Raw genomic sequence first — 20,782 nt, forward strand, 5'->3', positions numbered from 1 at the left:
AATGTGGGTAAAAACATGTATAATTCAGTTGTGTGCCACAGCCTTGCTTGTCATCATTTTTGCCTGACTTGTGGTGACATTTTTGTTAATTTCCTGAAAGCTACCTCAGATACGACGGGGTTGATCAACCTCACGACGTAAGTTTCTGGTCTGTTTCTTGTGTCACTAGTCTGAAGGCGAGTGATCGTTTTTCCCATGTCAGGTGTTTCCCAGCTTTCACGAGCATGACGGCTGAGTTGCCCGTGTGATTCTGGTCTGTATGTAATGTGTGCCAGGACATGGCCCCACTGCACTAGCCCCCCATTTCCCCCTTCCCCTGCCCTGTGGCCTTAGCGGGGCCAGGTCAGCTGTTGGAGGACTTGATGTAAGGGAGACTGAGAGCGAGAGCGTTGTTGAGCCATGAGTGGCCTGTTTGTTTTATTTCAACAGGCATTTCCCTGTTTCACTGCGTTGTTTTTTTCTTCTTCTGGAGGTCATGTTACGTCATGGCAACTAGATTAGTTTAGCATGATGTTTGGCCAGTGAGGTATTGCAGACGGGCCAGGGGTGTCAGCTTGGCTGGTTGTCAGAAACACACACACGCACACACACTTTGTATAGTAGATGAAGATCATGTCTTTTGTTAACCAAAAGAGCTACTGTGTGTAAAAGTCAAACATCGACGTGTATTTGTATGTGAATGCTTGCTTGTCCGTATGCTAATAATGCTAAACTTTCCTAATGTTGCTGTTAAAAAGCATTAAACGTGGGCTTAATAAAGACGGGCGGCATCACTTTTAAAACAATTAATTACGTTATATCTCTCTGTCCGATCAGGAAATCAGTGTATCTGTGCAACCAATTTGCTGACCCTGGTGAACCTGCAGCCAATCTGAAGTTATCCTTGGCACGCTGGAATCATGTAAACCAGGAAGTGGTTGAATAGCTCTCTCCACAAATGAGGGAAACGCTGACTTGGTCGGCTATAGATGGAATCTGTCTAGCTTTGTGAGAGACCGCTGGTGTCCGGCGTCGATCCCCTTCCCCAAGTCCTTTTCCCACAAGGAACAGTAACTGCGGGGGTAACAACAGCCAGCGTTATCATCCATCCCCTCTGTGTCCGCTGTCATGTGCTATAAAGAGCTCCAGGTGGTCACTAACACTCGGATAAGGTCGATGTAAATCAGCATGTTTCATAAGTTGTGGGGAAAATGCTGAGTTTCTGGTGGCTGACCACACGACTAGCTCAAGTATGTTTCCATAAGCCTGGGTCATAGGATAAGAGTACATTATCTGTTTTTGGGTTTGTCACAGTCAAAATGCATGAACCCTTCTGCCTGGTCTTTTCATGGTTTTAGTCCAAACAGTGGCTATTGGTGAATTTGCTGATAAGAAAAAAAAAGAAAAAAGAAAAAAAAGGAGATTGGTTTACAGAGGGTGCAAGCACTGACCCCCCTCCCCCATATGATCCCACCCATTGTTGTCCAGCTACTCAGTACTCACTTTGAACCAACTTCGAGGCGAAGCAGACTCTACTGGGTAAAACTAGTGATGCTCAAATCAACACAAGTCTAACGCTATGCGATATGACCTAGGAGGTCGCTTCATATCCTAGTGACAATACATATCGTCACTCATTACCTTTTCTTGACTGTGTAAATTAGGGTCCTGCAAATATTAAGTTTCAACCGCAGCACATATCTCCTTCCATCTTCATCATATTTGGCCATATAATGTGCTGCGGGCAAAAGCCTCTTGCAGCATCTGAGTTAAGAATTTGTGTTGAGCACTGGACTGTACTTTAGTGACTTTCATCACTAGACTCTCTGCATACTGTTCAACATGATTCTTATTCCTCACACACCAACTTGGGATTGTAACTAAATTAGATATTTGTCTCTACTTTTCTTAAAACTTGTAAAAAAACACTCACAAAAAGTGATCCCTGCCTCTCATGTACTCTATATCAAAATATTTAATTAAGTGGATTCTATTTATACCCTCCACCTCTCTGCAATGTTTCATAACAAATCGTATGATTATATTTTATTACTATTAAATATAAAGTAAAAAAAACAAACTGTGCTCTTTGCTTAACGTTCTGTATCTGTTACTTTTGATAGATTTGAATTAACCCGACTTGTGCTCTCCTCCTCTCCATAGCCAAACCCTTCACATCCAAAGTGAAGCAGATGCGCCTTCACAAAGAGGACTTTGAGATCCTCAAGGTGATCGGACGAGGAGCCTTTGGAGAGGTAATATACCTTCTTGTTTTATGCTCTGTCTAACCGTGAATAATCCATTACCAGACAAATCTGAGAATCTGCAGTTTGGTTTCCCCCTTGTCTCTCTTTTCGGACAAGAAACAGGAATTAGCTCGGGGCAATTTCTTATGGGTACATAATCTGCAGTGTATATTTTTTGTCTATCTATAAATCTGGAACTTTCTCCTTGAGGCAAAGATTTTTCAGTAGATCCTGGGTAGACACCTGCCACTAAAAGCCGATTTTCTAGTACCCTTATATCTTCATACCCGAGTTATAAAAGGCAAGGAGTGTTGCTGCATTTGATAGTGGATTGCTTTCTTCTGCATTCCAGCGGCAGTGCGTAGTAATGGTCTGCCACATGAGCATGACTCTACTTGTAGTGCGAACAAAACTTTGGAAATCTTCTCTCACATGTATGCTATGGACACAACAATAATTGGTGTCAGGGAACCCAGCTCGTGTGGGTTTACGTATTTTCCCTCACGTTTTTTTCTTGAATTTGTGCCTGTAGGGAGGGTGAAATACATTTGTCACTGGGTTTCAGGTGATTATGTCAAAGCTGGGGAATGCTGGAGCGACAGGTATTGTGGTATTCAGCCAAGACGCTTGCATAATGTCAGTGTCCTGCGCAAAGCCGACAGTTTTCATCCTCTCACAGAATCATTTCGATGATGCCCCATCCAATAGATTTTAAACGTTTCGACATTCAATTCTTGATGCTGGGCCATGATTTACGCATCCAGCCATTCAATCTGTGAAATTGTTATCCAGCATCTGTACAAACAAGTTAGAGAATTCCTTTGAAAGGGCTCTGATAGGCGGAGGTAGACGGAGAGAAGTCAGGAAAGTGATAGATTTGTGGCTGCAGATAGATTGGACACACCTGCCAGCATGTAGCAACACAACGGGCGCACACTGTTATGCACGCCTGAGCCCCCGCGAGGACTGCTGGTATTGGCGTATGCGAGTCGTGTGTGTGTGTGTGTGTGTGTGTGTGTGTGTGTGTGTGTGTGTGTGTGTGTGTGTGTGTGTGTGTGTGTGTGTGTGTGTGTGTGTGTGTGTGTGTGTGTGTGTGTGTGTGTGTGTGTGTGTGTGTGTGTGTGTGTGTGTGTGTGTGTGTGTGTGTGTGTGTGTGTGTGTGTGTTTCACAGCAACGTGGTGTGAGTGTGACCCATGAATGGTGCTACCTTGTGGTAACATTCCAGCGCCCCGTCTCTCTCGGCCAGCTGCGCTTCTACGAGTTTGTCAAGACAGAAATATTCAATTAGCTTGAGAAACACCATGATTGCCCCCCCACCCCCCCATAATCACCTGATTGTGACATACTTGGCGCATTGTGTTGTAATTTGGATGTTATCGTGATAGTGCAGTAAACAGGCATGGAAAAGAACTAGCTACATGTCACGTTGGATCAGCGGTCAAAGTAGTTGAAACTGTGCAGACGATTGCACCATTTCTTGGATTTAGATATAAGTCAGATGGAAGCAGGACTTTCTGAAACTGTTACGTGGAGTTATCACTTGTGTATATGATAGTACAGGTGGGGACAAATGAATGTTCCAATTATTCCAGAACTTTATGTAACGGAGCCAAATGGAGGAGCAGAACTTGAATAGTGAAGAATATATATACATATACATATACATATATATATATACACACACATATATATACATATATACATGCCCCAAGCACTACATTCACGCAGTTTGTAAAACACATATTTCTTCACTGCACCACAAAGTTTGCTAGTTTAGTCGTACTAACATTCCAGTTGGATGGCAGTAATAATAGTTATCTGAACTGAGGTTGGCCCGAGCAAACTGTAGGAGATTAAAAAGCGAGGCTGAGATATGGGAACACGGAGTCAGAGTCAAAAAGAGACGGAGGCAGACAGCCTCAGATGGGCAGACACAGACGCGGGAGAGCAAAGTAAAGAAGAAATACTCGAGAGTCCGATTGGGAGGCGAGAGAGCCCAAGTGCAGTATGTTTTGATTTCATCCTACCATTGTCAGCAGCAGGCAGAGGAATGGTGCGGGTGCGTGACGTTGCGTAGCTCATCTGATGAATGGACCAGTGTGCACTGGGCCGGCCGCCTGTGAGAATTATGCTTCCATTAGGACTCGCTTTGCCTCTTCTCCAGCACACACGGGCCAAATGGTTTGCTCAGTCTGGTGGAGCCCAGCGGACAACGTCTGATACACACAATGCCCGGGGCTAAATGTTTCCTTTCCAAATGGCCAATTTTTTTGTTGCTAAAGATGGATTTCAACGTGGAAACTGTTAAGTTTCCCTGGAGTCACTGAGCATTAGTCAGCGTTATACGTGACTGTACTGCTTGTTGCATGAGGTCACTGTTCAGCGGCTACATTCTTGTTCACGTGGCCTTGGCTGTTTTTCAGGTCTGAAGCCCTTTTTTCAGCTCATTGTTTCTGTGTTTTCAGTCTCTCTCTTCCACTCTGATAAGAAAATGACAATTTCAACACTCTCTGCTAACAGTATCCTCAGTGACAGCACAAGGTAAAAAAAGAACACCTATTATACAAACTTTATCTATTGTTATAGACAAGAATGATGAATTAAACTCTGATTAGTCTTGCGTGGGTCCTATATTTGACACCATATCCAAGAGGGAGGACAAGATTAAGGAAGGAACAGTAGAGAGAGCGAGAGAGAAAGGAAAGGAGACATGAGGACAAAAACAGCGAGGCTTTGCCAAGAACAGTGCGCTCCCCTCCTGGTCCTCCTCTCTTCCTCCTCCATTCCCCCTCTCCTCTGCTGAGGGATCACTAGGGGAAATCCAAACACTGCAGGAATGTTATCATTGTATTGCATTAGCAGCATTCCCCAGCTCATTTAATAGACTACAGACCCCTCTGTTGCATAGGGCGCCTGTGTTTGTTTCACTACTCATGTGAGTGTGTGAATGCGTGCGCGCACGCAACGCACTTACGAATTCCCGTCTGTTTACTTGCCTGTTCCTGAGAAGTTCTCTGTCTTGTTTGTGCGTATTTCTGTGTGCAATTAACCCTTGAAAAAGCCAAATTAAAGTTGGATTCTCGCTCTGTGGATCGGTTGAATATCACAAACTATCAGAGGGGAAAGGAGATTAACCCACACATACAGCTGCATGAGCGCGGCCGCTGCCTGGCAGCTCACGGCGCTTCGTCACAGCAGCCCCTTGTGCAGCTCCTTTTTTGGCAAAAATGTGAAGCCGGAGCCGAGGAAGTTCATCATTGTAATGGTCAGCAATTATCAGCGAAGGGAAAGTTGGCAGTTGTTATGTTGCTAATATGGCACACGATGGTATGAAAAACACAATGGCAGAGTGTGAAAGAGTTTAAAAAGGACTAAGCAGTTTACAGTGTTGAAGGTAAAAAAAATTAAAGTCAACATGGAAACGCCAGTAGCTGTTTAAATCTTCATTTGTCATTGTGTTGCTCTCTCATTGGTTGGTTTAAAATGTCGGTTTTGTGCGTACGTGATTGTAGTGGATGGGTTGGAAAATGTATTATTATTATGAATTAATTAATTCCTTACTTGTTCCATGAATCCCATCATGTTTCATCTTCCAACTCATCTTTCTTTTTTCATCCGCTTCTTCTTTTACTTTCCGTACATACAACTCTCTCTCTCCTAAATGCAAAATGATTTCTTTTAAGTTTTGCTTCATTTTTTGATCTCTTCCTCTCTTGTCCTATTAGTCTCCCCCCTGTTCCCCATCTTCTCACATGGGACATATTCACATAATCATTTATATCATTGATAGATGAATAGATAGTTTAATGGTTGTTAAGAGTGTAGACAACCTCCATTTTTTTCTTTAATTGATAGCACTGCAGTGAAAATATGATAAAAATTGTGTTGTAAATTGAAAAACTGTGTCAATGAACAGTTTTTTATTGATTTTCTGAACTACGTTCCTCACCACCTTGGTTGAATTGTATAATAATAGTTTATGGAACGATTGAAATATGATCACACATGAATTATCACAGTGCAGCCCTTGTTCCTTTTTCTTTTTTCTACATTCAAGGATAAGAAATTATTGAATCTGTTTGGTATTTTCCCATTGCTCTGTGTTTTGAACATGCTTCACATTCTTTGGCTGTCTTCGCTGTCAAACAAATGATTAAAACAGTTTATTTTTTTAACACTGCGACCTTTTGTGTCCCTGGTGCAGGTTGCAGTCGTCAAAGTAAGAAACACCGACAAGGTATTCGCTATGAAGATTCTCAACAAGTGGGAGATGCTGAAGCGAGCTGAGGTAAGTCTCACTAACAGGAACTGGTCCTGGTTACAGAGACTGGGCCAGTGCAGCAGTATTGGAAGTCTTTAAAGTAAATAATCATCAGGATTGTTAAAAAAGGTGTCTGCTGTCATGAGAAACCACAACCCTTCGACTATCAACCTTCAAATCAGGCTTTCGTTAATAAATGTTTCTGCGGAACATGTCACTGCCTGAGCTGCACGAGCTGTTGATGCATGTTTTTCTCATCGACCTCTTCCTGACGGCCTGACATTCCTGGCGGTCCCCAGGGTCTTCAGTCTCCATGCCTCACGCGTCACGGGCCAAAACTGGTCCTCGCTGTGTGCGTGCAGACGCCCGGATGTGGGAACCAATGAGGAGACACAATTGTACTGGAGACAATACACACTATAAGCATCAAACCACTGGACATATTTTTACAGATTGACTCTCAGGCTGTTTTAACTATCTCTGCGGGTATAAGATTAGGTATCAGTTTGCATGTGCATATTTATTCATAGAAAAATACTTACAAAAAATTTACAAAGGATTTACACAGAAAACCTGACTTGACCTTGTTTACCTGAAGCCGATCAGTGATCAGACGTCTCCTATGTCTCGTCCTGTGTCAGCACGTTAGTACTGATGGAGCAGGCCGAGGTCAGGGTGCATTCTGAGACATCATGCGTTTTACTGTGCGTGCATGTGATTTACTTTTACAAAAGAACCTACCGTTCACCTGCAGCATTTGTCTTATGTCGACTTACTTTAGTCTCAGATTCAGTTTGTCAGATTTTGAATGAATTTATTTTGTATGTTTGTATGCACAATACTGTGCTTAGAAGTACATATTTTATTCCCAGTTTGTTAACACATAAATTCACTTTTGTCAAAGCCCTTCTAGAAACCAATTTAGGTTATGCATGTCAAAGAAGTTTCTGTAGTTAATACTTTCTGTTTAAGAAATCGGGTTAGTGCCGGAATTACTACTAAAAAAAATAAATTACAATAGCACTCAGCAAAAACAAATTCTAGGCATCCCCATGTTGAGTTGTCCTTGAGCTAAAACACTGAATCCTCGTGAATTCCAAGCATGCAGCTCTGCAGAAGACCCTGACCTTTGACATCCCTAATGGACGGGGCCAGAGGTGTCGAACACTATATGACACGAATACATGCAACAGAGAATGTTGGTTCCAGGAATGTGTGATGAAAATCCTCCAGCTTTTCATTTGTTCCTCCTTAGTTAAATGGTAAACTGTATGTCACTCAATTAACAACATTACTGAGAAAATGATTGCTTAGGAAACTTCTGAAAAGTCATCTATAATGATGGTGTAACATAATTGAAGATTATTGATAACTGACACTTATGCTTGGCAAATTGTATAATATGTACAGCTGAAATGTGAACTGCCATCCTCTATGTTGTTGCTAGTATGTGTTCTGTAACTTTTGTTAACGTATAATGTGTTTTTTTATGTCTTTCTCCAGACGGCATGTTTTCGGGAGGAGCGTGACGTGTTGGTAAACGGAGACTGCCAGTGGATTACCACCCTGCACTACGCCTTCCAGGATGACCATTATTTGGTAACATGACATTCTATTGCTTCTTGTATCTGTATACTAGTGCAGCAGCTGTCAAGTTCAAAATAAATAAATAGATATGGAGGAATCTCATTCAAAAAACGTGTCTCACACACACACACACACACACACACACACACACACACACACACACACACACACACACACACACACACACACACACACACTGGACATTCAAATGTTATTACATACTAAAATAACACCTACGCTTTTCTTCCTAGTAGCTCCACCTGACTTTTTCACCATTTCAGTCTTCGGTTCATTGTTTAGAACTCATCACCTCCTGATGCCTGGTGCCCTACGTGACACTGACCAGCATCATTCAGCTCTCACCGCAAAGCACAACATGACTTAGAATTGTAGGAAATTGGGCAACGAGTTTACACATGGCCCAAAAAAACCACTTACATAAAAGACCCAAAGAATGAGTTTGCAACTAGCTGACTGGTTCTGAGCCAAGCTATTCCTCACTCCCATTGACTTCTGGAGGCCAGAGTCTCTCTCTAACTCTGTCACTGTGCCCGCTCTCTTGTGACCCAGGGCTCAAATGCCTGGACTGCTTGTCATTCCATATTCCACATTCTCACAACAAATGCACAGACACTCCCCATGGCTTTTAAAAATATACACCACTGCCCATCCAGCCGTCTATTTTTAGGAAAACCCTCAAAAGTAAAAGAACAGTTTATGCACTTGCTGCCTCAGTGGCCCTCTGTTGTAGTGGTACTGTGAGAGAAAAAAGGCCGGGGAAGGATGGCGGATGGCGGGGGAAAGAAGGGTGACATATTTAGACTATTTTGTGTCACAATTGTGTTTTGTTTTCTACACAAATATTCTCACTGTTTCACACTTAATCCCTCTTTTTTTTCTTTGAAATGTTACTCTCACTCTGCACGGCACCTTTGATCATTCCTGATGCCTGATCATGTCAATAACTGTGCTTCCGTCTGTCTTCTTTGTCTCTTCTGTAGTATCTGGTCATGGACTACTACGTGGGCGGTGACCTGCTGACTCTGCTCAGTAAGTTTGAGGACCGACTGCCGGAGGAGATGGCCAAGTTCTACCTGGCTGAGATGGTGCTGGCCATCGACTCTGTTCATCAGCTACACTACGTCCACAGGTGAGGAGCAGGCAATGGTGTGTGTGTGTGTGTGTGTGTGTGTGTGTGCATTTTCATGGGTACGAATGTGTCAGAGAAATTAATTGTTAAGAGAAACAGACTGAGAAAGAAGTCTTGTTGATAGATGATCAGTGTATTTACATTATTCTTGCTCTGTGGGCAATTTTACAGTTGTGGGGGGCCCGCTGCAGCGAAACAAAAATAAATGAAAATAGTGGAGAGTGTGTGTGTGTCCGTGTGTGTCCGTGTGTGTCCATGTGTGTCAAGTTTGTCACTAGTCATCGCTGAAGGTAGTCAGTACCACTGGCTAATTATAGAGCACATTAGTTTGCGTTCCTGTGTGTAATTATTTCACTCTTGAAACTTGACATTTGAGGTTGTGTGTGTGTGTGTGTGTGTGTGTGTGTGTGTGTGTGTGTGTGTGTGTGTGTGTGTGTGTGTGTGTGTGTGTGTGTGTGTGTGTGTGTGTGTGTGTGTGTGTGTGTGTGTGTGTGTGTGTGTGTGTGGCAGGTAGGTTTTCGGCACTTTGCAAAATAACTGTTGTAATCTTGTGTAATGTTTTGTGTAGCTGTCATGTCAGCTGTTATTGTTCATTTCACCAACAAGACCTTGCCCGGTTTCCAGTTACAAACACTTCACTTACTTTTCTGTCAATGGTCTAAATTCGAAAACAAACTAACCACCTAAAAGAGCGGTCACAGGCCACGGCCCTCGAAAATCTATTTCTTCTCTGACGTAGATGCTGAAACCATTTTTTCAGCCAAAAGAAAATGCCTGTGGGAGCAGGAAACAAGGCTGTGCCAGACGGGAAGCGGGCACATCAGCTTGTTGACATAAATACAGTGTCGCTTTCGCCAGGGGCTTGTCACATACATTCTGTACGAGGAACAAGAGGGAAATAGGGAAAGATGAGAGATGTCGAGAAATTATGGGAGGATCTGTGAAAGAGTAAGATAAAGGACAGGAGGGAGGAGGCTGGTGGGATAACAGTTTGGGTGTGTCTTGGAGTGGCTCTGATCTCTGGCAAGTCGGACAGAGAGAAACGACGACAGAGTGATGGAGACATGTATGTATAAATGTATAAGTGAAGTAAGGGAATGAATGAGAGGAGAGCGGGGAACCACTAATTGCATGGTGTTATCTGGGGGCCGTGGGTGGGTGTTGGCAGCGGAGACGGAGGAGTGGATGGAAGGGAAAAAAGGACACAGAGGAGGGGACGATGCCGCTTCTCTTTAGGTCCCCTCGTGGATGCTTTGGGACAGTAATGATGGGGTATGGGTGTGCGTGGGTGGGGGTGTGGTGCTTTTTCACCTCGTGGGAGATTTGTGCACCTTCCTCCTAGAGGGTGGAGACGGCCAGGCAGGTCCCCTGAGGAGGGTGTTTCTTGCTGACTCGTCCTGTCTGATGAGTGTGCGTTTGGGTGCACGTGTGTGAGGGTGTGTGTCTTTAACTTGGTGATGGTGTGTATGTGCAAGTATTGTGTGTTTCTAATTCGCATGAGTAAGTCAGAGGACAATGTGTTAACCCTATAATTTAAAGGCTTTAATGTCCATCCAAAAAAATGAAAAATAAAAAATGCCACCCCATGTTCATGGTTCACTCTCCGTTGTACCAAACACACATAATTAGACAACTATTTGTGACTATTAATGGGCAGTTTGTGGCCGCACAGCAGGGCAATAGTTGCCTTGCTTTTTTCCTGGGGCATTTTCATCGGCCTGTGTTTGCCAGTGTTTTTCCTGGGAAAAATATTTGAGGTCCCGGTCTCATGTGACTAAATGTCAGGTCTTCATCCAGATGGCAAAATGTGATCTTTTATTCCAGTCCATAAAAGCCCAAGGATTAGACAGAGGTGTTAAAAAGACCACCCCTGCTTTTCCAACGCCATCTTTTTGGAAAATTACTTTCTGCAGAAATAGAAAAAATGTAGAAATACAGAAAAGGATTAAAAGAAGAATATGTAACAAATGTGTCGAATGTCATACAAGCAGTCTTTCTAATTTCCACTCGAAAGCAAAAACGCATTGTGTAACTGTACTGCTGTAAGCTTTTAATGACCGCTATGATATCAGTAAGACTGGTCCTGGTAGAAAAGCTTTTACAATCTGAGAATAAGTAAGTCAGCGTAAAAGTTTGTGTAAGTGCTGCTAACAGACACTCCTTCATTTATTCATCACCATACTCACACCCTCACTTACAGGAGTGTTCAGACAGAGCAGTCCTTTCTGGTCGTTAGTATTTTTCAGTACTTTTTGTTTCTTTTTAGCTCCTCGTTGCTTAACGTGATGCCTTAATTCTTAGTTGCTCGGCAGATGATGTGTTCTGGTGTGTTCCTGCTTTAGAGACGCTGGGGGGTGTGGGGGGAGGGGGGGGTGTACTTGCTTTACTCATCCCAAATGTATTTCTCTGGCAGCATAGCACGTTACACAAGCCATGGGAAACTCCTGTGGTTTAAACTGGGCTAATTACGCACAATTGGTGCTGACTGTGACTGTGAACAGACATGAAGCAACTCACTAGCACAGCAACATTAAAGCTGCAAAAGAGTAGGATGCTGTAAGAGTAGGATGAGCTGTGTTTCTACTTCGAAAAAATAATAAAATCACATTTAAAAAAGGATTTTCAGAAATATACATTGAGGAAAATAGTATATGAGAATAATGTTTGGGCTCACAGGAAGGAACTTAATTTTCATTTTCTTTTTAGGAGGCCTAAAGAAGAAGAAAGTTTACATACTCGTGTAGTAAAAAGTGTGGTCATCAGAATATATTGTCGGCAAGGAGCAATTGCTTTTTTCCCCCACCTCAACATCAATAGTTCAAAAGATTTTATTAATTTATATGTGTATCACTCAGCCCATTATGCTGTTTTATGTGTCTGGAATGGTTGTTAACTTCCTGTTAATTGTTGATTTTGAACTCTGCCTACAATCACCCAATACATGCAGATATATTTAATGGATGGCCACGTCAACATAAACAGCATGATGATAGACAGTTATCATTTTACAAGACAATGCGCATGGTATCAATTATCATATCGCCCATCCTGACATTATCCTATTTTTGCTGTAAACCTAATTACCCAGTAGTCTTAATTATGGCATTTCGTGCAGACGCTGATCTTGGCACATTGTTGGCCCATTTTCGACTTATCTGTCTGCATCTGCCGTCCTGTTGACGCTGATGAAGTTGAAAAAAGAGCCCAGATGAAAGAAATGATGAGCAAAGAGCACCGAGGTCAACCTTCTGTCCCCTTCAACGGCGTCCCACGAGATGCTAAGTGCGTTAGAGTCAGACGCATAGGGGGAACTGTGTGTGTGTGTTCATTTATTCAGTGGTCAGTGATCTGCGTGGCCTCCCAGAGGGGCCTGACAAATGTTTCAATAGGCCAACTCAGCATGGCTTTGTGCTGCCTAGCACCACATCTGTCCGCCATTGGTGTGTGTGTGTGTGTGTGTGTGTGTGTGTGTGTGTGTGTGTGTGTGTGTGTGTGTGTGTGTGTGTGTGTGTGTGTGTGTGTGTGTGTGTGTGTGTGTGTGTGTGTGTGTGTGTGTGTGTGTGTGTGTGTGTGTGTGTGTGTGTGTGTGTGTGTGTGTGTGAGCGAGATTTGTTTTCACATGTAGAGCAAAAAACCGATAAGAGCACAAACGCTCAGATTGAATATGATGTTGTGTGAGGGTGTGGTAGTCAGCATCTCCGATGAGCCTTCCTACTGTAGAGTCTTGTGTAATTGTGTGTATGCGTTGAGTGAAGTGTGTTTTCCTATTGACTGCAGCCTTTGTGTGTTTTATTGATCAGGGCCATGTGTCTCTTCACAGCCCAGTGATCTAAGAGACAATGAAACTGTCTCTCACACACGTACACACACTTAAGCATCATTTATCAAAGAGCTTCATTCACATTGTTATCTATGTATTTCTATTTCTTGGATGTCAGAGGTATCACTCACTTATTTTCCCTGAAGGGGACACTTCAGGGAAATATTATAATAGAGAGACTGTGATAATGAGGAGATGTGTGTTTGTGTGCGCGTGCGTGCGTGCGCGTGTATGTGTGCGCGTGCGTCAGGATCAAGTGATGTCAGAAGTCGCACTGGCAGCAATTCTTTGAACCATTAGTTAGCAAACACTCCGCCAGAGCCATGTGGACATGTCTTGTCTGTGCAGTTTCCAGTGTAGCTGCAGGCTACTTTGTGTGTGTGTGTGTGTGTGTGTGTGTGTGTGTGTGTGTGTGTGTGTGTGTGTGTGTGTGTGTGTGTGTGTGTGTGTGTGTGTGTGCGTGTGCGTGCGTGCGTGTGCGTGTGTATGGTGAGGTGGCGTCCAGATGGCCCTCACAGATGGATGCTGTGGTCTTAAAAGAGATTACCTCCCTCTATTCTTGTCTCTCTGCGCTGCTCCTTAAGACCACAGGAGCCCTGTGACACAGTAGCCCAGATAGCTTCACTAACTAGTCTAGCCTAGCCTTAGCTTTAGCTTCGCAACCTCCCAAGCATGGGAGGCTAAATGTCAGTCGGCTCTTGTGCTGTCAGCTTCCCGTGGTGTTAGCTGGCTGCCCTGAACATCCTCAACAGTTGACTTTTGGTATCAGAGAGAGAAAGAGGGGTCAGGAAGATGTTTGTAATAGAGGAGGGGGTAGAGATACTTTTGTTGCTACTAAAAAATAGGGAGGTGGGCATACAGGGGCTTTGCTGAGCACTGAATGACTTATCAGTGGCAGCAAACCCCCTCCCTCACGCCCATCATGCTGTTTGTCTGCCACAGACACGTACGACAAGGCAAGGGTCAACCGGCGCTGTCTGCGCTTTGGCAGAGCAGGAGTCTTCAGGGCAGATTAAGGGCCTCGCAGCAACCGAGGCAACTGTCTGTGATCATACACACAAACATGCACCTCCCGATACACGTGCTGCCAGTCCAGTCCAAGCGTTGCGGTCGTCATTCACGATTTTTGAAGTCGGCACAGTCTGTCGAGGTGATCCAGATTCTGTGTGCAGAGGTCGTGCCTCTGTCGAAAGGCAATAGATGGCCACACTAATGATTCCACATTACTCCCTGAAGTCGGAACAAATGTATTTAAGAAGTTCGAAATTGTATCCGCCAGCTGAAAAAACCTTACTGACATCATTGCTGCGAAATTCAAACTTATTATTAACATTTACTTAAAATATTAGGTATCTCGAAATAAGGTAAAAATATGAGATGGTCTAGTCATCTGTATTTATTTATCTTAGCACATGTCTTGAAGCCACTGAAGCCCATTGACGTTTCCATCCAGTTAAACAGAACGCACCTCTCCTCTACAAAGGTGAAAAAGATTCTGTTCTGTTTATAGCATTTTACAGTAACAAGCCAACAGCCACAGATTTTTTTCCAGTGACTATGCCCAAGTTTGTGTCCTCATTGCTCGCGCCCGACTTTATGTTTTGTTAGAGTTAAGGTGAAGGTTCATAACCGAGCATTGTATGTCCCAAGAGAAATGTCCTTTTTAGGGACATAACATTTTTATCTGAGGAATCTTAATCCCCCCATCTCCGAGTTTTATGCTCTTTTTGATAGTCTGACCTTGAGCATACGTCACGTCGGTTGTTTATGTGTTTTTGCCTGCCAAGTTCATGTTCCTCCACGCTCGTTGCGTGAATGTATGCACCTGGGTACAGTATATGGTTTCCTATCCAGAATATAGTTTGGAAAGTGATGTCCAATCTGGAACTCATCAGTGAGCAGTCAGGCTCTTTAAAAAGACTTGAAAGTCACCCGCGATGCAAACAGTGATTCAGTAAAAGTAAGTGTCAATTTATGTACAGTTGAAATAAACTGACACTTTCTTTCCCCGGAGCCTGACTTTTATGTGTCTGTGCAGTTCATACTTAAATCCATGCTTTTATAGGTTGGTGATTTGGTGGCGTCTCTGAAGCAGAGAGATAGTCAGCCCACCCCCTCTGCCCCGGCCTCACGAGATAGGACTATTAACACTACTGCAAAATGACAAGGGCTTCACATCTGGCTTTGAACATATCTCTAGCCGAAGACAGAAACATCAAAGGGAAGCACAAAGCCAATTTAACCTTCTAACGCGAAATGGCCTGGGTTTGTGAAATGGTCTCATGTCTTTATTAAGTAGTTTGAAAAAGGATTTAAGAAAAATGGTTAGAGGAATGTGGGAATTTGATAAGCTTTTACTGGAAAAACTCAAAAGAAAATGTGATTGTTTTGCCAGGCAACAATATCACCTTGGTTATTGTCTGTCAGCATACACTGGAATGTATTGAGGCCTCATTGTAACTCGAATGCTCGAGTTTGACTTCTCTCTATGCGTATGTTTTTATCTCCTGGTTGTGTGTCTCCGTTTTATTTTTTTGTGCTTTTTTTTTGGTGAAGGCAGCTTGGGGGTGTGTTTTCTTTTGTTGGACATGAGGTTTATTGTTTTAAGCGGAGCCACACTCAGTGGACAGAAATAGCACCAGCTCAGTTCTGTAACCTGTTACATCAGCATCTGTTCAGCTGACTTAGGAATTACACATCATCCCTAACCCTAACCCTTAAGCAGGGTATCGGGGAGCTGTTGCATGTGTGTGTGTGTGTGTGTGTGTGTGTGTGTGTGTGTGTGTGTGTGTGTGTGTGTGTGTTTGTTTGTTTACGTGTGTTTCACACAACTAAAAAGACTTTTCTAATGTGCATGTGCATTGAGGCATGTCATGGTTCAATGTGTTGATTTGAGGGCACAGACACCGGGCTCGACAGGGTCTGTGCCCTCAGGGGAAATCAGTGGAATGATCAGACAAGGACAGAGACTATATTTAGCCCTGATGTTGGGATACAGTGACGTCCCTGTGTCATACCAATTAGGCCCAAACGATCACCAGGGTTTTTTTTGGTATGTTTTTACAACTATTATATTGTGGATTAAACACAGCAGAAGGTCACAGATGGAAAAAAGGGAAATCACTAATAGTGGAATTACTCTTCAGACCAGCAGAGCCAGGCCAGGGATCTACATTAGCACACTGCCATGTAAGACAATAGCACCAGCAGCCCAACATAAAGCACCTGTCGGCGACCACCTGTTCGACAGGCTGGAAGTTTTCCATTTTTTTTCTATTGGTGAAGTGGTGTGACAAGAAACTCAAAAACAGACAAAGACACATGAAAGGGCCATTGAAGATGGACATATGGGCAGACATACAGATGGCATCATCCTGCATATTATGCTCATACTCTGCAGAGACTTTGAAGTCAAAGCTGGAACTTACAGGAAGTAGGCAACTGTTCCATAAAGTTGATAAAAGTGCAAAACTTGCACAGAGCTAATTTCCTGAACAAATCGTATCTTCAAAATATCTCCTATGTGAGCACGTGTGTATGGAACTAACACAGGCCACAAGAGCTTCAACAGTAAGTTAAGATGCTTTCAGACAAGCACTAAAGTCTGGACATTTTCATGATTTTTCCAGAGGGGCTGTATGTATTAGACAATGCAAATGTCTACAAATATTGCTCATCTTTAGGATCTTTTCCTACCAGAGCCCTAGTAAAAATTCCAGAAAATCTATCAACAGAGCCCATGTGAGAATACAGCAAGACAATTCACAGAGAGTAAGTGAGAGTGTTGATGACTGAAAACCAAAACACTGTTTTCCGCAGCGGAGTTATGGTCATGTCCTGCCTACTGCATGCTCCACACAAACGCAGCAGAATGATCCATAATTGCTCCTGCCGTTGTGAACGTGTCTGACTCGGAACAATTTCCTGCTGCGTTCGTCATCTGTGAGCGCCAAACGGTGGAAAATGTCCGGATCCAATTTTCCAGTCATTTTTTCAGAGTTGATGTCTGAAAACAGCTTTAGTTAATCGAGTAGTCGATGGACAGAAAAAAGAACCAAAGTAGTAACAGTAAAAATAAGTGAATAAGTATTTTGATGATAGATTATAGAAGACTAGATTCAAGCAAAACTACTTTGTCAGGGGATTTTGTGTTTCTCTCTATTTTGATTTTTAACTGTATTATGACATTAAATTATCTTGGGGTATTGGACTGTTGGTCAAACAAACAGTGGCAACACTTTAGGGCTTCAGGAAACGGCGTTTTTTTGATCTGACCTCTTATAAACTAAATGAACCATTGATAAGGAAAATAACTTTGTTGAATCCCTGGTGGCCACCAACCAAATGCTGCTACTGTTGTCTGTGGGTAATACGTCGTCTAGACCTTGTGAAGCTCCTGTTCTACTCTAATAACCTAGTTTACTGGTTAAGTCGTGGAACTAGCTGATGGACACCGAGATCCAGATGGTTGTAGCTGGTAGAAAGCAAACTCTCGGTCCGCCTAACACTTAACCCAACTAACTGGATACAAGCCACTGTCTGTGTCTAATATTATAAACATAAGCAGTTGTAATGTAGACCAGATTCCGTTTCACAAGAACTTCTACTGTGGCCGCAGTGACCACATCTGTAAAGGAATGTGTTGTCAGTAAACCCCCCACCTCCCACCCGGCCCGTCTCGGCTAACAAACACAAATATTGTAGGGAAAGGCAACAGGGGGAGTGTGTCTGTTTAGGACATGTTTTTCTTTTCTTTTTAAAAACTTTTTGGGGGTGGGAGTGTGTTTGTGCACTGCATATTTCCCCAAACAGAAGGCGTGTTTGTGTGTGCTTTGAGTCTGTGTCCTGCGCGCACACACACACACACATTCTGTACCGCTGATTCCCCACAACACAGCCCTTTAGCTATTTCCAGCGTTTCCACTCTTTCTGTTGGCCAGTATAGAGTTGCTGCTCATAAATGGAGCGGGGGGAATTACATAAATTACATCTAATGGAATTAATATTCACCAGCTTTAAAAGCAAGTTAACTTTTCCTTAGGTTATACAATTCTGTCTGATGATAACTGATGGGGAATTACACCGTAATACGAGATCAGGCAGCTTGTGTGTGTGTGTGTGTGTGTGTGTGTGTGTGTGTGTGTGTGTGTGTGTGTGTGTGTGTGTGTGTGTGTGTGTGTGTGTGTGTGTGTGTGTGTGTGTGTGTGTGTGTGTGTTTTGGACGTCCTATGAATCTTGTTTTGTTTGGACGACTGTCTTGTTTTCTTCATCTTCTTCATTCTCACCTGAGGAATCATTTGCTCAATTTATGTCTTGCTTCTTTTTTCTCTTTCTGCTTCTTCCTCTCTTTCTTTTCTGTCTCTTTCTTCTGTCAGGGACATTAAGCCCGACAACCTTCTGTTGGACCTGAACGGCCACATCCGCCTGGCCGACTTCGGCTCCTGCCTCAAACTCATGGAGGACGGGACGGTAAGTTTTTTTACCACACTGCTGCTGATGCCTCCTCTTTTGGTCCAAGGCAAACATACCAGAGCTTTACTGACCTCCTTGTCAACCCCTGGGGGTCTCCCAGAAGGAGTGTGTGTGGTTCAGCTGCTTAGCTGTGCCTGCGGTTCGTGATTCAGACTATTCCCTGAGCCCACAGATTGTATACAAAAGAAATCTGAAAGGATGAAATAGATGATCAAAGGAGCGTCTAGATTTGTTCCTCCACGTTTAAATCCTCAATGCAGTGACAAAGTTATATGAACATTTTGAAAAATTATCAATTCAGTGTTTGGAACTGTGTTGTAGATTGAAATGTCTGGATTAATGCTTTGCTCTGTGCTGAATAATCTGTAACAGACCAATTTCCTGAAAATTACACCTTGGCCCCTTTTTAAAAGTCAAATCTAAACATTTTTGGAATATCCAAATTTATTGCATTGATTTTTATTCGGGTCTCTGGATCATATTTTCATTGTCAAAATGAGTTTGAAAATAATGTGAAACAAAGCTCCCAAAAAAAGAACTCATCCTGTAGAGGAGGCCCGAAAGTTCCTCCTTGTTATATGCTCTTGCTGGAGTGGTGGTATTTATATTTGGCCTGTTATTACTCTTATTGCTGATGCATGAACTTAAAAACTTGAGGTCTGTGCTTGTTTGTGTGAAATCTTGTCTCATGTGCAACATTTTGGGGATCAGTCTGTTGACTGTTGTTTTGTCGCCCCACTAGGTCCAGTCCTCCGTGGCGGTGGGGACTCCGGACTACATCTCCCCAGAAATCCTCCAGGCCATGGAGGATGGGAAAGGCAAGTATGGGCCTGAGTGCGACTGGTGGTCCCTAGGCGTCTGCATGTATGAAATGCTGTACGGCGAGACCCCCTTCTATGCAGAGTCGCTGGTGGAAACTTATGGGAAGATCATGAACCACAAGGTAATGGCAATAGCAGAATTCCATTCAGAAATCAGAAACAATAAACATAAAAAATAAGATTGAAACTATGTGAAAGTGAAATTTCTCATCTTGAATCCGTTTACTTGCACAGGAGCGATTCCAGTTCCCACAGCAGATATCAGATGTGTCAGAGGATGCAAAGGATCTGGTTCGCCGGCTCATTTGCAGTCGAGAGCACCGATTGGGCCAGAACGGCATTGAGGATTTCAAGCAGCACCCTTTCTTCGCTGGTACTGGCTGTCTCACTTCATAAATGTCACAATGTCTTCTGTGATTTGAATGTTCTTGCTATATTTCACATAAAAATGTATATGTAATTATATTGATTGTGTATATTTCAGTTGTATTTTTAATCTACAAGACTATGTAGATGTTTTTCATACAAACTCAGTTATTCACTCATATAACACCAGACTAAAACTTTGTGAATCTGTAGAACATGTCTTAGTGCCGCCATATTGAAAGACAAACTTTGTCTCTCACAAATTATAAATTAAGGCTGAGATATTATTTTGTGAGTGAAATTACTTGAATTTTGCGAGCATTTTTCCCTCTGAGATCTTTTCTAGCACTTGTGCTCTACTTTTTTACAAGCAATTGACAATGTTTTTTTGACTCACTTTGTTTTTGTTCTGCATATGTAAAAAAATTCTAATTCTAATTGACTCCACAGAACGTCTCTAATCAGGTGAAATGTAATTTGTAACCTCTCTTGTGTTCAGGCATCGACTGGGACAACATCCGCACATGCGAGGCCCCGTACATTCCAGAAGTCAGCAGTCCCACAGACACGTCCAACTTTGACGTGGACGATGACTGTCTGAAGAACTCGGTGAGGGGCTTGTTTAGGGATCAACAGACTAAAATTAATGACAGAATCCATCCCGTCTGCCTATAAATGTCTTATTATATATTTATAATCACATTTATCTGATGATATTTTTCCAGCCTCTTTCACTGATGAAAATCTTCTCTTCTTTGTCATGTTTTTGAATCATTTTTCAGGAGACCATGCCCCCTCCCACTCACACTGCCTTCTCTGGCCACCACCTGCCCTTCGTGGGTTTCACTTACACAAGTAAATGGTGAGTGTTACCAAGGGAATAAATTATATATAGTATATCATTTTTAAATGTCTAAACGTAGATTTGGGCTTTGGTTATGTTGTCATTTTTAGAAAGTCCTCCTTCACACTTATCATTATGATTAGAAGTGGATTGAAGCACTAATCTCCTCTAGATTTTAAAAGTGATATTATTAAAAAGGTGAAAATGAACAAGAATTAAGAGAGATAAAAAACGT

The 20,782-nt window shown here is 42.8% G+C and overlaps 1 protein-coding gene across 5 annotated transcripts in view; it reads left to right on the forward strand.

Annotated features, from left to right (window-relative positions):
* Window positions 1–20,782, forward strand: part of cdc42bpab (CDC42 binding protein kinase alpha (DMPK-like) b) — a 70,279-nt gene that overhangs the window by 26,257 nt on the left and 23,240 nt on the right. For all 5 annotated transcript variants that reach the window (XM_035616772.2, XM_035616771.2, XM_035616773.2 and 2 more), the window contains 9 exons: window positions 2,143–2,234; window positions 6,431–6,514; window positions 7,991–8,086; window positions 9,076–9,224; window positions 18,420–18,513; window positions 19,259–19,459; window positions 19,572–19,710; window positions 20,203–20,312; window positions 20,486–20,565. In XM_035616772.2, the coding sequence (XP_035472665.1) occupies window positions 2,143–2,234; window positions 6,431–6,514; window positions 7,991–8,086; window positions 9,076–9,224; window positions 18,420–18,513; window positions 19,259–19,459; window positions 19,572–19,710; window positions 20,203–20,312; window positions 20,486–20,565 (1,045 nt within the window). The remainder of the gene's footprint in view (window positions 1–2,142; window positions 2,235–6,430; window positions 6,515–7,990; window positions 8,087–9,075; window positions 9,225–18,419; window positions 18,514–19,258; window positions 19,460–19,571; window positions 19,711–20,202; window positions 20,313–20,485; window positions 20,566–20,782) is intronic.

This window comes from Scophthalmus maximus, chromosome 18 (assembly GCF_022379125.1).
Source record: "Scophthalmus maximus strain ysfricsl-2021 chromosome 18, ASM2237912v1, whole genome shotgun sequence".
Classification (NCBI taxonomy): Eukaryota; Metazoa; Chordata; class Actinopteri; order Pleuronectiformes; family Scophthalmidae; genus Scophthalmus; species Scophthalmus maximus.